This window comes from Salvelinus namaycush, unplaced genomic scaffold (genome assembly GCF_016432855.1).
Source record: "Salvelinus namaycush isolate Seneca unplaced genomic scaffold, SaNama_1.0 Scaffold950, whole genome shotgun sequence".
Taxonomy (NCBI): domain Eukaryota; kingdom Metazoa; phylum Chordata; class Actinopteri; order Salmoniformes; family Salmonidae; genus Salvelinus; species Salvelinus namaycush.
In genome coordinates, this window is record NW_024061698.1 from 20,201 (window position 1) to 39,166 (window position 18,966).

The following is an 18,966-nucleotide window of genomic DNA, read 5'->3' on the forward strand; positions in this document are numbered from 1 at the left end:
AATGAAAGATTTAGCTCATTGGACAACTGTGACATTAGTGTGTTCCGTGTTTCAAAGATTCCTGCTGTCTAAACACACACTCTCTCTCTCTCTCTCTCTCTCTCTCTCTCGCTCTCTCCCCCTTCACTCTCTCCATCTCTCTCCCTCTCTCTCTCACTCCCTCCCTTCCTTCTCACTCTTTCCCCCTCCCTCTCTCTCTCTCTCTCTCTCACTCTCTCTCTCTGCAGGAGGTCCATGAGATTCTGAGAGAATACGAGCTCAAGTATTGCTTTGTGGACCGCAACAAAGGGACAGGTAAACCAAACCACCCCCCACTTCTCCAAACCACCACCATTTTCTTCAGTTCACAGAACAACCCCACCATGTCTGTCCAGTCCTTTTCTCTTTTCCTGGTCAGAGGAAATGGCTGTATTTAGAGTAGAGCGAGAGGGAGAGCCAAACTCGAACACCTTTTGAAACACAGATCTGCAAACAGCTGAGATGTTGTGGCTGAGGGGGGGGGGCACTAAAGGTTCATGCTGTTTAATTGCTGTTGAGAGCTTAATGAGAAACGGCCTTATCCACAGTGTGTGTGGTGAGAAACGGCCTTATCCACAGTGTGTGTGATGAGAAACGGCCTTATCCACAGTGTGTGTGATGAGAAACGGCCTTATCCACTGTGTGTGTGATGAGAAACGGCCTTATCCACAGTGTGTGTGATGAGAAACGGCCTTATCCACGGTGTGTGTGATGAGAAACGGCCTTATCCACGGTGTGTGTGATGAGAAACGGCCTTATCCACGGTGTGTGTGATGAGAAACGGCCTTATCCACGGTGTGTGTGATGAGAAACGGCCTTATCCACGGTGTGTGTGATGAGAAACGGCCTTATCCACGGTGTGTGTGATGAGAAACGGCCTTATCCACGGTGTGTGTGATGAGAAACGGCCTTATCCACAGTGTGTGTGATGAGAAACGGCCTTATCCACGGTGTGTGTGATGAGAAACGGCCTTATCCACAGTGTGTGTGATGAGAAACGGCCTTATCCACGGTGTGTGTGATGAGAAACGGCCTTATCCACGGTGTGTGTGATGAGAAACGGCCTTATCCACGGTGTGTGTGATGAGAAACGGCCTTATCCACGGTGTGTGTGATGAGAAACGGCCTTATCCACAGTGTGTGTGATGAGAAACGGCCTTATCCACGGTGTGTGTGATGAGAAACGGCCTTATCCACAGTGTGTGTGATGAGAAACGGCCTTATCCACGGTGTGTGTGATGAGAAACGGCCTTATCCACAGTGTGTGATGAGAAACGGCCTTATCCACAGTGTGTGTGATGAGAAACGGCCTTATCCACAGTGTGTGATGAGAAACGGCCTTATCCACAGTGTGTGTGATGAGAAACGGCCTTATCCACAGTGTGTGTGATGAGAAACGACCTTATCCACAGTGTGTGTGATGAGAAACGACCTTATCCACAGTGTGTGTGATGAGAAACGACCTTATCCACAGCTCATGTCACACTGTTAATTAGTCCAACAGACCGTTGTGTCAAGGTAGGATGGGTTCTGACGTACCAGTAGAAGTAGAAAAAGAATGTCGGAGACTCTTTACATTCTTTTTTTAACAGTATTTTATTGTCTTAATACGGATCCCTTGGTGATATTTTGAGAGCTCCACTTTCCTCTCTCTCTCTCTCTCTCTCTCTCTCTCTCTCTCTCTCTCTCTCTCTCTCTCTCTCTCTCTCCACATCAATAGATGTACATGCTTTGAATAGCCTAGCTCTTTTAGAGAAGGTAGCTAGTTGCAGAACTTAATGCGTCAGTCTCAGTGGAATTATTATGGTCGCCGTTTTGAATTAAAAGACGGAGACAGAACTATTTTGAATCAAATCTCATTTAAATTGGGGGAGCTTCAAAGAGATTGCCAGTGAGAGGAGGGAAGAGAGAGATAGAGTGGGTTTTCTATCAATCTTGAGATATTCATGTTAAAATACCATACCACAGCAGCACAGTAGCATATCTATTATCTGGTGTCGTCTCTGAGGCCAGGACCAGTATTGTCAAGATCAGTAATCTTTGACTTCAGACACAGCGAGTCGATCACAGAGAAGATCTGACAGCATTTTAAGTCTGTTATTAATCTTTTAGATATTTCCCCCCCTCCTACACATGTGCAGGCTGTCTAGCGCACACACATGCTCATGTTTGTACCACACACACTTTTGTCTATCATAGAAGTCAGGATGATTGTGTGTGTTCTAAGTATCCCAGGCTAGCTGACTGAGCAGTAGGCACACCACAGGGCATGTGAGAGGGAGACGTGTTACTCCAAGCCTGATTAGCAGGTGTTACACTGTAATCTTTCCCCCTGTCAATCACCGTCTCCCCAACCACCACCACACAGCAAACCTGCCACTAACTTCAGCTGCCACTATGCTCAGAATTACCGATAATCAATTATTATTTTACGAGTGGTCCCAACGATTGTCTATCACCTCAGATCATGGATGGAGAGATGAGAGCATCTTCAACGAGGAGCCAGCAAGGTATGTTAAGCTAGCTAGCTAGTTAAGTACACAATGCATTAGGTGTGTTAAGATAGCTAGCTCTAATGAACTTATCCTCTGCAGCAGAGGTAACTCTGGGTCTTCCTTTCCTGTATCGGTCCTCATGAGAGCCAGTTTGATCATAGCGCTTGATGGTTTTTGCGACAGCTCTTGAAGAAACTTTCAAAGTTCTTGAAATTTTCCGGATTGACTGACCTTCTTATCTTAATAACATCTTGACGCTAGGGGTCAGATTTTTTATATATTTTAAATAACGTTCCCAAGGTAAACGGACTATTTCTCAGGTCCAGATCGTAGAATATGCATATCATTTACAGATTAGGATAGAAAACACTCCAAAGTTTCCAAAACTGTCAAAATATTGTATGTGAGTATAACAAAACTGATTCTGCAAGCGAAAACCTGAGAAAATCTAACCCGGGGAGTGATTTTTCTTTTTTTTTTATCTGTGTTTCCTGGCCCGTCTTTCTTCCATTTAAAGGGGTCTCAACCAGATTCCTTTCCCAATGGCCTCCTCAGGCTGTGGCCAGGCTTTAGACATAGTTTTAGGCTTTTATTTTGAAAAAAACGCACGCACAATCGCTGCGCAATGTAGCCTGTCATTACAACCTAAAGGATCCAACCCTTTTTTTCAATTTTCAACTAAAATGACATACCCAAATCTAACTGCCTGTAGCTAAGCACCTGAGGCAAGGATATGCATATTCTTGATACCATTTGAAAGGAAACACTTTGAAGTTTGTGGAAATGTGAAATAAATGCAGGAGAATATAACACATTAGAACTGGTAAATGATTTAAAAAATGTATTATTATTATTTTTTTTAAATGCAAGAGAAAGGCCATAATGTATTATTCTAGCCCAGGCGCAATTTAGATTTTGGCCACTAGATGGTAGCAGTGTACACTACAATTCAAAAGTTTGGGGTCACTTAGAAATATACTTGTTTTCCATGGAAACATAAATTAAATGAGTTGCAAAATGAATGGGAAATATAGTCATAACGTTGAGAAGGTTATAAATAATGATTTCTAATTTAAATAATACAGTTGAAGTTGGAAGTTTATATACACTTAGGTTGGAGTCATTAAAATTGTTTTTCAACCACTCCACAAATTTCTTGTTAACAAACTATAGTTTTGGCAAGTCGGTTAGGACATCTACTTTGTGCATGACACAAGTAATTTTTCCCAAAAATTGTTTACAGACAGATTATTTTACTTATAATTCACTGTATCACAATTCCACAATTCCGCCTGAAGGCACCACGTTCATCTGTACAAACTATAGTACGCAAGTATAAACACCATGGGACCATGCAGCCGTCATACAAAAGTATCTATATCCACAGTAAAATGAGTCCTATATCGACATAACCTGAAAGGCCACTCAGCAAGGAAGAAGCCACTGCTCAAAAATTGCCATAAAAAAGCCAGACTACGGTTTGCAAATGCATATGGGGACAAAGATCGTACTTTTTGGAGAAATGTCCTCTGGTCTGATGAAACAAAAATAGAACTGTTTGGCCATAATGACCATTGTTATGTTTGGGGTAAAAAGGGGGACGCTTGCAAGCCGAAGAACACCATCCCGACCGTGAAGCACAGGGGTGGCAGCATCATGTTGTGGGGGTGCTTTGCTGCAGGAGGGACTGGTGCACTTCACAAAATAGATGGCATCATGAGGCAGGAAAATATATATGGATATATTGAAGCAACATCTCAAGACATCAGTCAGGAAGTTAAAGCTTGGTCGCAAAAGGGTCTTCCAAATGGACAATGACCCCAAGCATACTTCCAAAGTTGTGGCAAAATGACTTAAGGACAACAAAGTCAAGGTATTGGAGTGGCCATCACAAAGCCCTGACCTCAATCCCATAGAAAATTTGTGGGCAGAACTGAAAAAGATTGTGCGAGCAAGGAGGCCTACGAACCTGACTCAGTTACACCAGCTCTGTCAGGAGGAATGGGCCAAATTTCACCCAACTTATTGTGGGAAGCTTGTGGAATGCTACCCGAAACGTTTGACCCAAGTTCAACAATTTAAAGGCAATGCTACCAAATACTAATTGAGTGTATGTAAACTTCTTACCCACTGGGAATGTGATGAAAGAAATAAAAGCTGCAATAAATCATTCTCTCTACTATTATTATGACATTTCACATTCTTAAAATAAAGTGGTGATCCTAACTGACCTAAGACAGGGAATTTTTACTAGGATTAAATGTCAGGAATTAAATGTATTTGGCTAAAGTGTATGTAAAAATCCGACTTCAACTGTATATACTGTATTTTATAACATCTATTGCATCTTGCCTATGCCGCTCTGTCATTGCTCATCCGTATATTTATATGTATATATTCTTACTCCATTCCTTTACTTAGATTTGTGTGTATTAGGTAGTTGCTGTGGAATTGTTAGATTACATGTTAGATATTACTGCACTGTCAGAACTAGAAGCACAAGCATTTCGCTACACTAGTAATAACATCTGCTAACCATGTGTATGTGACCAATACTTTTTGATTTGATTTGTTGCACATTTGTTACAAAACATAGCCAGATAATTCCAAGTCCAAGTCAAGTCTCAAGTTATTTGATTTTCTATCAAGTTGAGTCTCAAGTCATCAAATTCGTGACTTGAGTCAGACTCGAGTCCAAGTCATGTGACTCGAGTCCACACCTCTGCATGTACATACAGTATGTGTACAGTCTGCCCGCTTAATGCTGAATTAGCTAAACACCATGTTTCATTTGGATGTAGTATCTATTGTATGGGATGTAAATTTCATCACCCTCTTGGGGGAATTTAGATACAGATTTTAAGGTGATTTTATTGGGCCGTGTTTTTAATTCATGGGAAAGAAACACTGTCATATGATATATTGTGTGCTGATTGTATCTCACAGACGGCTTGGTTTGCCCTATGTGTGAAATAAGTGGGGCGTTTCTGAGAATTCCAGGGAATGAGAATTGGCTAGCAAGACGTGTCGTGTGATGATTCCTTTGAACAAAACAACAGAGAGTAAATTCAAAGGAAACTCCTGTGTAGGTTTTCAAACCTGTCTCTTGCCTGGAGGAGGCTAGCTACAGTAGAGAGAGAGAGGACTACTGGTGTGTTTTATCAAACATCAATGTAAGCATGTGTATGTCGGTTATTAGGTTCCTATTAGCACTCATTGACATGTATGACTGCTCCATCTCTGACATCAGATCTGCAACCATATAGAAACTTGAAGTAATTTAGGGCATATTAGTGTGTGTGTGCGTGCATGTGCGTGCGTGCCTGCATTCATGCGTGTGTGTGGGTGTAGCTCTCAGTAAGAGTGTTTGACTGTCTGCCCGGAGTGTGTCTCTGAAAATGTTTTTGGCAATGACTCTCTGCATGCATGCGTGTGTGTCACTTTCTCTCTCTCTGTAAGGATTTCTGTTTCTCAGTATTTTCTTTAGGGAATGAGAGTATTTCTCCCTCTTTATCCCGTATGTTAACTTTACTCTGCTCTCGCTTCAGTGCAAATTAGAGCCAAGCATCTGTTGCAGCTCAAGTGGACTACAAAACCCACAATGCAATGCTCTCTCTCTGGCTACACTACATGACCAAAAGTATGTGTCCACCTGCTCGTGGAACATCTCATTCCAAAATTATGGGCATTAATATGGAGTTGGTGATAGTGTGTTATCCTCTAGCTCCAGTGACGAGAACTATGTAGCTATGAAGCATTACTACACGATTTCCTGATTTCAAAGATGAAGCACTTAGAAGTTCAATATAGAACAAAATAGAACATAGGCTTTCATCAAATTGCTAGGAGTTTCATGATTTTTATTTCTGGGGGTGGATTATCCCTTTAAGACCACCTCGTTACGGAGTGTTTCGGTGTTAATTTAACAGTTACCATCTATCATTACCAATATATTATATATGCACTAGACGACTGACAGGGGGCGCGGTTTTGAAGCCACCGTACCTCCATCTTTGAACTCCTCCACCGTTGTAAAATATATTTTGGAAGCTATAGAAATGTATTCTATTATAGAAGCCTTAATGCATACTTTTATTTTAATATGTGAGCTAAACATATATTTTTAGAACGTACTAATGTTACTGTCTCCACAACAACAACAACAACAAAAATACTTAAAATACATGTAATTTTGTCCTTGAAACAGCAACCCAGGGTTTATATACATCATTGGTCACTACCTGGCCTCCCATCCCATTGGCATTGGATCAAACCCCAGCCAGGTCAGCCATAGAGCTTCCATAGAGTGCTCCGGAGTGGAATTCAGAATTCCGAAGGTATGTGCGGCGTTCCGGAACTGTCCGCTGGGATGACAATGGAAGGGGTCAGCAGGGGAATCCTGGCCACACAATGGGCCTTTTGTGTGAGCCGCACTGTCCCTATAATGAAGACACTGGGGTAATAGAGGAGCCCTGCGTGGTTCAAAGCTAACTGGCCCAGAGCTTTGTACTTGACACAAAATGGACTTCGGCCCACACAGTCCCATCAGCGACTTCATGAATGTTTGTCTCTGATGTACACTAAGCCTCTGTAGTGCATATGACCTATGTGCTGTGCAGTCATTTTCTTTTGAAATCTGGGGTTGAACCATCATTATACCTTAGCTACACTGGCCGTGCATCCACCTGCGCCATCGCGCACATGTTGATTTTGTCTGTCCCCACCAGATGTGATCTTGAAATGCAAGTTAAAATACCAAAACCAACTGTGAACAAACTTCATTAATTCAGGGACAGGTGGAAACACACAAACATTCATGGGCATTTAGCTAGATTGCTGTTGCTAACTAGTTCGTCCTGGGAGATAAACATTGGGTTGTTATTTTACCTGAAATGCATATGGTGCTTTTTTTAATAGATATTTGTAGAATTTTGACCTGGAGTCGTACGAAATGTAGTGTTTCTCTACTCTGATGGTTAATCCACAGATGAAAAGGGAATGTGAGTTAGTTTGTAGTTGGTTATCTTTGATTAGTCTCTCCTTGTTCATCTTTCAAGCATCTACGTGGGTTTGTATGTTCGTGAAAACCAATGAGTATATGGGAGAGGCAGGACTTTAAGCAAGTCAAGCTTCTTGAATTGAACCAAGTTTTATTTTAGCCTTCGGGCAAAGCAGACACCCGTTGACGCACGCGAGCGGTGTGGAAGAAATGATTGAATAACATGTACGTGTACATTTATTTTGCAACGCTCGCACATACAACATGGCCGGTCTGGTTTCCCTGTTAGGATGCTCTTTATATTTTGTTATGGTGAGTTGTTGTCTCAGGATTCCCTAGGGAGTCGTCTTTCTACCTTCATCCTGTGTTTTCAAAGATTCACAGATTTCATTATTTGACAATTTCAGTATTTCTCTACTGTTCAAGAGGTTCCTTTAAATTGCAAGCTGATTATGATCACTCTATTCGTATAGGATGTTTAGGAGTCATGTTCAGCTGTAAAGAGACAGAAAGAAGAACTGTAAAGAGACATGAAGAGGAACTGTAAAGAGACAAGAAGAGGAACTGTAAAGAGACAGGAAGAGGAACTGTAAAGAGACAGGAAGAGGAACTGTAAAGAGACAGGAAGAGGAACTGTAAAGAGACAGAAAGAGGAACTGTAAAGAGACAGGAAGAGGAACTGTAAAGAGACAGAAAGAGGAACTGTAAAGAGACAGGAAGAGGAACTGTAAAGAGACAGAAAGAGGAACTGTAAAGAGACAGGAAGAGGAACTGTAAAGAGACAGAAAGAGGAACTGTAAAGAGACAGGAAGAGGAACTGTAAAGAGACAGGAAGAGGAACTGTAAAGAGACAGGAAGAGGAACTGTAAAGAGACAGGAAGAGGAACTGTAAAGAGACAGGAAGAGGAACTGTAAAGAGACAGAAAGAGGACCTGTAAAGAGACATGAAGAGGGACTGTAAAGAGACAGGAAGAGGACCTGTAAAGAGACAGGAAGAGGAACTGTAAAGAGACAGGAAGAGGCACTGTAAAGAGACAGGAAGAGGCACTGTAAAGAGACAGGAAGAGGAACTGTAAAGAGACAGGAAGAGGACCTGTAAAGAGACAGGAAGAGGAACTGTAAAGCGACAGGAAGAGGCACTGTAAAGAGACAGGAAGAGGAACTGTAAAGAGACAGGAAGAGGCACTGTAAAGGGACAGGAAGAGGCACTGTAAAGGGACAGGAAGAGGCACTGTAAAGAGACAGGAAGAGGCACTGTAAAGAGACAGGAAGAGGAACTGTAAAGAGACAGGAAGAGGAACTGTAAAGGGACAGGAAGAGGCACTGTAAAGAGACAGGAAGAGGCACTGTAAAGAGACAGGAAGAGGAACTGTAAAGAGACAGGAAGAGGAACTGTAAAGAAACAGGAAGAGGCACTGTAAAGGGACAGGAAGAGGACCTGTAAAGAGACAGGAAGAGGCACTGTAAAGGGACAGGAAGAGGCACTGTAAAGAGACAGGAAGAGGCACTGTAAAGAGACAGGAAGAGGAACTGTAAAGAGACAGGAAGAGGAACTGTAAAGAGACAGGAAGAGGAACTGTAAAGCGACAGGAAGAGGCACAGTAAAGAGACAGGAAGAGGAACTGTAAAGAGACAGGAAGAGGAACTGTAAAGAAACAGGAAGAGGCACTGTAAAGAGACAGGAAGAGGAACTGTAAAGAAACAGGAAGAGGCACTGTAAAGAGACAGGAAGAGGAACTGTAAAGAAACAGGAAGAGGCACAGTAAAGAGATAGGAACAGTGTGCTATGAAAGTCAAGTACATTGCTTGAAGAAGGAGAGCTTGTATCCTATCTGGCCAGGGCCGGTCTTTGCCATTCAAGCAAAATATTTTGCGCCCCTGCTTTTGACAAAGTGGGCACTGCTTATCAAAGGACGGCATCAGCGCTCACCTAAAAAGCCAATATGCCACTGGTTAAGAGAAATTGTCTTTGTTTTAGGGCAGAATTATGTGAGTTTTGCTCAGAAATTGCCACCCTCGTCAATCTACCGCCATAAGCGGCTGCATAATGAGCGGGCTGGCCGTGTATCTGGCAGCCTGCAACATACCATTATATAACCCAATGTACTGAAGCTACACATTCATGCGGTTTCTACTAGCCAATGACCTAAAGATGCTAAATGTTTACAGAACCACATCTGTTTCTGAGAGGTCAATGTTCTGACTAGCCCTTTCCCCTGTTATTGTATAGTATCAACAAAGACGCTTTATCTAAATGTGTTAAAGCCTTTAGATGTAAATTGTCGTCTCTTTTGACTCCTGGAAATTTGCCACAAAACTAAAGGCACAGACAAACCGGTAGGATTGCCAAGCGTCTGCCGGCCTAGAGTACTTAGCAAACTGATTCTACATGTATCAAATCAAGTTGTATTAGTCGCATACACATATTCAGCAGATGTTATTGCGGGTGTAGTGAAATGCTTGTGTTTCTAGCTCCAACACTGCAGTAATATCTAACAATTCACAACACAAATCTAAAAGTAAAAGAATGGGATGTAGAAATAGAAGAAACATGTGGGTGGTCCCGCTAGCACACGAATGGCCCGTAATGTTCAGACTGACAATCGATCTGGTGAGTTTTCTCCTTAAACCTCTTTGGGCTGCAGGGGCAGTATTGAGTAGCCTGGATAAAAGGTGCCCATTTCAAACGGCCTCGTACTCAATTCTTGCTTGTACAATATGCATATTATTATTACTATTGGATAGAAAACACTCTCTAGTTTCTAAAACCGTTTGAATTATATCTGTGAGTAAAACAGAACTCATTTTGCAGCAAACTTCCTGACAGGAAGTGGAAAATCTGAAATCGATGCTCTGTTCTAGGGCCTGCCTATAAATGTGCTTGATATGTATTAGTATACATGCACTTCATACGCCTTCCACTAGATGTCAACAGGCAGTGAGAGAAGAAATGGAGTGTATAACTTGATCTGGGGTCGAATAAAAGCTCTTGGCATGACGTGACACCAATTTCCTGTTTTCTGGAACGCGCGAGAAGGGACCTGGTATTGCCTTCTGAAAAGCTGTCGTTATAGACGACTAATATCTCCGGCTTTGATTTTATTTGATAAATGTGACAATATCATCGTAAAGTATGTTTTTTCAATATAGTTTTATTAGATTATTGAAAGTTTTTCGGGACGTTAGGCGTGTTGCTTTGTCTGCGTTTGTTCACGAAGGAGAGCTTCGCGCCACTTTGCTAGCTTTCCGTGCTAATTGACTGGAGAAGAGGACATTCTAAAACCAAACAACGATTGTTCCCGACAAAGGACCCCTTGTACAACATTCTGATGGAAGATCATCAAAAGTAGGACCCATTTTATGATGCTATTTCATATATCTGTCGAACATGTGTACTATTAGTTTGCGCCCAGATTTTGGGCACTCTCTCGCTATAACTAAGCTGGATGTCGTAATGAAGTTATTTTTAGAATTCTAACACAGCGATTGCATTAAGAACTAGTGTATCTATCATTTCCTATACAACATGTATTTTTTAGTAACGTTTACGAATAGTTATTTGGTCAGAATAGTTGAGTGTCATAAAAATATCCGGACATTCTGGGAAAAAGATGCTACGTTAGCACAATGTATAACCACTGATTTCAGCTCTAAATATGCACATTTTCGAACAAAACATAAGTGTATGTATAACCTGATGTTATAGGACTGTCATCTGATGAAGCTTATCAAGGTTAGTCAAAAATTATATATCTTTTGCTGGTTTGTTACGATCGCTAACTTTTGCTGCTGGTAAATGGCTTGTGTTTCTGGCTATTGTGGTAAGCTAATATAATGCTATATTGTGTTTTCGCTGTAAAACACTTAAGAAATCTGAAATATTGGCTGGATTCACAAGATGCTTGTCTTTCATTTGCTGTACACCATGTATTTTTCAGAAATGTTTTATGATGAGTATTTAGGTATTTCACGTTGGTGTCTGTAATTACTCTGGCTGCTTCGGTGCTATTTGTGACGGTAGCTGTGATGGTAGCTGCAATGTAAAACTGATTTATACCTCAAATATGCACATTTTTCGAACAAAACATAGATTTATTGTATAACATGTTATAAGACTATCATCTGATGAAGTTGTTTCTTGGTTAGTTTGGTTGGTTCTTGGTTAGTTAGGTTGGTTTTTGTGCATGCTACCTGTGCTGTGAAAAATGTCTGTCCTTTTTTGTATTTGGTGGTGAGCTAACAGAAATATACGTGGTGTTTTCGCTGTAAAACATTTTAAAAATCGGACATGTTGGCTGGATTCACAAGATGTTTATCTTTCATTTGCTGTATTGGACTTGTTAATGTGTGAAAGTTAAATATTTCTAAAAAATATATTTTGAATTTCGCGCCCTGCACTTGAAGTAGCTGTTGTCATATTGTGCCCGGCTTCGGGCTTGCAGCCCAAAGAAGTTTTAACAGATAGAGCCATTATGGGTCTACTTGTCTATAACTCAGCTCTTAGTGACAATACCACTTGAGACCTCTCAGCCCTGTAATTGCCCCTGAGGACAACTGCAGGCAGATCTCTCTCTCTTTCTCTCTCTTTCTCCCCATCTCTCCCTCTTGTTATTTCTGTCTCTCTTTCCCTCTCTCTCTGTCTCCATCGTCATCTGTCCATCTGTTCTGTGTGAGTCAGTAGCTGTAAATGAGGGCAGCAGTGCCCATAGCAGTGCCCATGCCAGGCCGTGCCCATGCCAGGCCATGCCCATGCCAGGCCGTGTGTGCTATGTGATAGATATGTTCTGTTTGGATTGATCCCATTAAGTAGCCAACTCATAGTTTGCCAGGTGTTCCCTGTTAAGTCCCTATTATCTCAACCTGGACAAAACAATGGGATTTGTGTTTTACTCCGTGTGTCACACTCCGCTGTCTAATTGATTTGCTTCTCCATGACACTGCTCCTAGTTTCATAGTATTTGATGGAGCTCTGTTTGGACCCAGCAAATCAAACCTGAGAGTTCTCCTATAGGGCTCTGTGTTCTTCTATTGTTTCATCTTCCTGAGACAGTTCCATTTAAATAGGTAACAATAGCCTTAGTGCTGTGCAGGTCGTTAATTAAGCTATTCGACCTCTTCACAACACCTCTCCTTGATAAACTAAAGAGCCTGTCTGGGTTTTAACTGAACGTTTAGAAGGTCATGATGATGATGATGATGAAGGCAGTGTTGGTAATGATGATGATGAAAATGAAAGCCGTATTGGTAATGATGATGATGAAGAAGGCAGTATTGATAATGATGATGATGAAGAAGGCAGTATTGATAATGATGATGATGATGATGATGAAGACAGTATCGATGATGATGATGAAGACAGTATTGGTAATGATGATGATGAAAATGAAGGTAGTATTGGTAATGATGATGATGAGAATGAAAGTAGTATTGATGATGATGATGAAGGCAGTATTGATAATGATGATGATGATTATGAAGGCAGTATCGATGATGATGATGATGATGATCATGAAGGCAGTATCGATGATGATGATGATGATAATGATGAGGAGGATGATGAAGACAGTATCGGTAATGATGATGAAGGCAGTATTGGTAATGATGATGAAGGCAGTATTGGTAATGATAATGATGATGATAAGGATGATGAAGACAGTATCTGTAATGATGATGAAGATGATGATGATGAAGCCAGTATTGGTAATGATGATGAGGATGCTGATGATGATGCGTATGATGAAGACAGAATCGGTAATGATGATGATGATGACGATGGAGCCAGTATTGGTACTGATGATGATGAGGATGATGGTGATGAAGCCAGTATTGGTAATGATAGTGACAAAACAACAGTTGTCACAGGAACACTTGGCAGTCTCACACCCAGCCCTATCATCCTCTCTGGTGTTATCTCTACAAACAGCAGGTGTGTGTGTGTGTGTGTGTGTGTGTGTGTGTGTGTGTGTGTGTGTGTGTGTGTGTGTGTGTGTGTGTGTGTGTGTGTGTGTGTGTGTGTGTTGAGTCTGACTTGCACCACTGAGTCACACACAACAGCCCCATCTATCCAGCCACACACTGCGCTGAACGTTTGCAGTGGGTTATCAGAGTCAACAGGTCTGAAGCGCACAAAGACCCCCGAGACCAAATGATTATGTTGTTAACCTGCCATACAGGCAATATCTGATCCTTGAGGGCAGCTGTACTGTGCGTGGGATCACTTTAGTTCATATGACCCATCATTATATCAGACCCACTTCTGAATCCTGGTGTTTACATTACTAGCAGAGTGAATACTTAAGTTTCACTTCATAAATAACACTTCCAGAGAGTTTCTCCCTTCAGCACACTGCCCGTACACTACCAGGTTTATCATAACCCAGGGGTCCTGAACAGAGAGGTTCTCCCTTCAGGACTCTGCCCATACACTACCAGGTTTATCATAACCCAGGGGTCCTGAACAGAGAGTTTCTTCCTTCAGGACTCTGCCCGTACACTACCAGGTTTATCATAGCCCAGGGGTCCTGAACAGAGAGTTTCTTCCTTCAGGACTCTGCCCGTACACTACCAGGTTTATCATAACCCAGGGGTCCTGAACAGAGAGGTTCTTCCTTCAGGACTCTGCCCGTACACTACCAGGTTTATCATAGCCCAGGGGTCCTGAACAGAGAGTTTCTTCCTTCAGGACTCTGCCCGTACACTACCAGGTTTTTCATAACCCAGGGGTCCTGAACAGAGAGTTTCTTCCTTCAGGACTCTGCCCGTACACTACCAGGTTTATCATAGCCCAGGGGTCCTGAACAGAGAGTTTCTTCCTTCAGGACTCTGCCCGTACACTACCAGGTTTATCATAGCCCAGGGGTCCTGAACAGAGAGTTTCTTCCTTCAGGACTCTGCCCGTACACTACCAGGTTTATCATAACCCAGGGGTCCTGAACAGAGAGTTTCTTCCTTCAGGACTCTGCCCGTACACTACCAGGTTTATCATAACCCAGGGGTCCTGAACAGAGAGTTTCTTCCTTCAGGACTCTGCCCGTACACTACCAGGTTTATCATAACCCAGGGGTCCTGAACAGAGAGTTTCTTCCTTCAGGACTCTGCCCGTACACTACCAGGTTTATCATAGCCCAGGGGTCCTGAACAGAGAGTTTCTTCCTTCAGGACTCTGCCCGTACACTACCAGGTTTATCATAACCCAGGGGTCCTGAACAGAGAGGTTCTTCCTTCAGGACTCTGCCCGTACACTACCAGGTTTATCATAACCCAGGGGTCCTGAACAGAGAGGTTCTTCCTTCAGGACTCTGCCCGTACACTACCAGGTTTATCATAACCCAGGGGTCCTGAACAGAGAGTTTCTTCCTTCAGGACTCTGCCCGTACACTACCAGGTTTATCATAGCCCAGGGGTCCTGAACAGAGAGGTTCTTCCTTCAGGACTCTGCCCGTACACTACCAGGTTTATCATAGCCCAGGGGTCCTGAACAGAGAGGTTCTCCCTTCAGGACTCTGCCCGTACACTACCAGGTTTATCATAACCCAGGGGTCCTGAACAGAGAGTTTCTTCCTTCAGGACTCTGCCCGTACACTACCAGGTTTATCATAGCCCAGGGGTCCTGAACAGAGACTTTCTTCCTTCAGGACTCTGCCCGTACACTACCAGGTTTATCATAGCCCAGGGGTCCTGAACAGAGAGTTTCTTCCTTCAGGACTCTGCCCGTACACTACCAGGTTTATCATAGCCCAGGGGTCCTGAACAGAGAGTTTCTTCCTTCAGGACTCTGCCCGTACACTACCAGGTTTATCATAGCCCAGGGGTCCTGAACAGAGAGGTTCTTCCTTCAGGACTCTGCCCGTACACTACCAGGTTTATCATAGCCCAGGGGTCCTGAACAGAGAGTTTCTTCCTTCAGGACTCTGCCCGTACACTACCAGGTTTATCATAGCCCAGGGGTCCTGAACAGAGAGTTTCTTCCTTCAGGACTCTGCCCGTACACTACCAGGTTTATCATAACCCAGGGGTCCTGAACAGAGAGGTTCTTCCTTCAGGACTCTGCCCGTACACTACCAGGTTTATCATAGCCCAGGGGTCCTGAACAGAGAGTTTCTTCCTTCAGGACTCTGCCCGTACACTACCAGGTTTATCATAGCCCAGGGGTCCTGAACAGAGAGTTTCTTCCTTCAGGACTCTGCCCGTACACTACCAGGTTTATCATAGCCCAGGGGTCCTGAACAGAGAGTTTCTTCCTTCAGGACTCTGCCCGTACACTACCAGGTTTATCATAGCCCAGGGGTCCTGAACAGAGAGTTTCTTCCTTCAGGACTCTGCCCGTACACTACCAGGTTTATCATAACCCAGGGGTCCTGAACAGAGAGGTTCTTCCTTCAGGACTCTGCCCGTACACTACCAGGTTTATCATAGCCCAGGGGTCCTGAACAGAGAGTTTCTTCCTTCAGGACTCTGCCCGTACACTACCAGGTTTATCATAGCCCAGGGGTCCTGAACAGAGAGTTTCTTCCTTCAGGACTCTGCCCGTACACTACCAGGTTTATCATAACCCAGGGGTCCTGAACAGAGAGTTTCTTCCTTCAGGACTCTGCCCGTACACTACCAGGTTTATCATAGCCCAGGGGTCCTGAACAGAGAGTTTCTTCCTTCAGGACTCTGCCCGTACACTACCAGGTTTATCATAACCCAGGGGTCCTGAACAGAGAGTTTCTTCCTTCAGGACTCTGCCCGTACACTACCAGGTTTATCATAGCCCAGGGGTCCTGAACAGAGAGTTTCTTCCTTCAGGACTCTGCCCGTACACTACCAGGTTTATCATAGCCCAGGGGTCCTGAACAGAGAGTTTCTTCCTTCAGGACTCTGCCCGTACACTACCAGGTTTATCATAGCCCAGGGGTCCTGAACAGAGAGTTTCTTCCTTCAGGACTCTGCCCGTACACTACCAGGTTCATCATAGCCCAAGGGTCCTGAACAGACTACATTTTCACTCAGTCTCTTACCATGTCTGACTGCTGTAGCATCAACAGTTTACTGTCCCCCTGACCTGAGCTCCCATCAATTGCCTTGACACTGTTGACAGTCTAAATTAGAGAGCAGGTGGCATATGTGTCCTCTCTACTTCTCTAGAGTGTTATTGTGGTTAACAGACCATATAGACAGGCTAGTTTCAGTCTCTACATGAAGGGGAAGGAAGCCGTCTCTGGTGTGATGGGGGAGTGATATTTTCAGGTTGTGGTGGCATGGGCGTTAGATTCTATGATATGGTTCAGAGGGCTATTCATGGACTTTTTCAACTCTAATGACATCAGACTAGCATAGACGAGGAGGGAAGAGAGAGAGGAGGAGAAGGATTGAGTTAGTGTTACATGCAGGGAGAGAAAGTGAGTGATGGAAATTATGTGGCAGGGAGGTAGGGAAGCTGTGGAACGAGCTGTGGAATGAGTTCGCCACTTTCTGGCCACTCATGGATGGGGCCTGAGAGAGACTGAGGGCTAGAGGGGCTGGAGCTGGGGGGGGGGAGGAAAGGCTGAGAGAGGATGGGGGCTAGAGGGCCTGGAGCTGGGGGGAAGGAAAGGCTGAGAGAGGATGGGGGCTAGAGGGCCTGGAGCTGGGGGTAAGGAGAGGCTGAGACAGGATGGGGGCTAGAGGGGCTGGAGCTGGGGGGAGGAAAGGCTGAGAGAGGATGAGGGCTAGAGGGCCTGGAGCTGGGGGGGGGGGAGGCTGAGAGAGGATGGGGGATAGAGGGCCTGGAGCTGGGGGGAGGAAAGGCTGAGAGAGGGAAGGCTGAGAGAAGATGGGGGCTAGAGGGACTGGAGCTGGGGGGAGGAAAGGCTGAGAGAGTATGGGGGCTAGAGGGCCTGGAGCTGGGGGGGAGGAAAGGCTGAGACAGGATGGGGGCTAGAGGGCCTGGAGCTGGGGGGAGGAAAGGCTGAGAGAGGATGGTGGCTAGAGGGCCTGGAGCTGGGAGGGGGGGGGGGGGGGGGGGCTGAGAGAGGATGGGGGCTAGAGGGACTGGAGCTGGGGGGAGGAAAGGCTGAGAGAAGATGGGGGCTAGAGGGACTGGAGCTGGGGGGAGGAAAGGCTGAGAGAGTATGGGGGCTAGAGGGCCTGGAGCTGGGGGGAGGAAAGGCTGAGAGAGGATGGGGGCTAGAGGGCCTGGAGCTAGGGGGGAGGAAAGGCTGAGAGAGGATGGGGGCTAGAGGGACTGGATCTGGGGGGAAGGAGAGGCTGAGAGAGGATGGGGGCTAGAGGGGCTAGAGCTGGGGGGAAGGAGAGGCTGAGAGAGGATGGGGGCTAGAGGGCCTGGAGCTAGGGGGGAGGAAAGGCTGAGAGAGGATGGGGGCTAGAGGGACTGGATCTGGGGGGAAGGAGAGGCTGAGAGAGGATGGGGGCTAGAGGGACTGGATCTGGGGGGAAGGATAGGCTGAGAGAGGATGGGGGCTAGAGGAGCTGGAGCTGGGGGGGAGGAAAGGCTGAGAGAGGATGGGGGCTAGAGGGGCTGGAGCTGGGGGGAAGGAGAGGCTGAGAGAGGATGGGGACTAGAGGGCCTGGAGCTGGGGGGAAGGAGAGGCTGAGAGAGGATGGGGGCTAGAGGAGCTGGAGCTGGGGGGAAGGAGAGGCTGAGACAGGATGGGGCTAGAGGGGCTGGAGCTGGGGGGAAGGAGAGGCTGAGACAGGATGGGGCTAGAGGGGCTGGAGCTGGGGGGAAGGAGAGGCTGAGAGAGGATGGGGGCTAGAGGGGCTAGAGCTGGGGGGAAGGAGAGGCTGAGAGAGGATGGGGGCTAGAGGGGCTGGAGCTGGGGGTCAGCAGTAAGTGATGGGGCTGAGTGAAGAGTGTGGGTGGCTGGTTCCTATGCAGAACACAATACTTTAGACCAGGGTCGCTGAGGAGAGATGCAAATTAAAGTGCTGCTCTGATGATCAGTTTGTGATAACAGTGAAACGTGTTCACTCGCTCTCTCAATTCAATTACATTTCTCTCTCTGAGCTTTATGTTAGCTGTCAGGGAGGGAGAGAAAGAGACGCCAGGGCTACGGTTGTGGAGAGAAAACATTCATTCTTGCTGTGAAAGAGTTAGACTCGAGTTGACCTTGTTCTGTTGACACGTGTCTGTTGCGTCTCTGTGTGTTTATATCCAAATTGTGAGTGTTTGCAGAGAGACACAAGAACCCCGGCTTTGCCTATAGTGGATGCTCCTTTAATTGACGTGCTGTAAATCAGCTGGCAGGGCCTAGTTTGGGCTTCTAACGGCAACAAAAGAGATGAGGAAAAACAAATCACCTGTTTGTGTTACAGCCATGGTCTGAACTCTGGGACTGTCCTTCTAGCTGGGCCTTGCCTGTTTATTAGTCATATGTACGGGATACACATGGTATACACTGTCCAACATTTTTATTGATTTATTTTATTTCACCTTTATTTAACCAGGTAGGCAAGTTGAGAACAAGTTCT

The 18,966-nt window shown here is 44.8% G+C and overlaps 1 protein-coding gene across 1 annotated transcript in view; it reads left to right on the forward strand.

Moving 5' to 3' along the window:
- Positions 1-227: 227 nt before the first annotated feature.
- Positions 228-18,966, forward strand: part of LOC120043545 (ribonucleoprotein PTB-binding 2-like) — a gene marked incomplete at its 5' end in the record, with an annotated part of 66,504 nt that continues 47,765 nt past the window's right edge. Inside the window, one exon of the mRNA XM_038988103.1 lies at positions 228-294. Within this exon, the coding sequence (XP_038844031.1) occupies positions 228-294 (67 nt within the window). The remainder of the gene's footprint in view (positions 295-18,966) is intronic.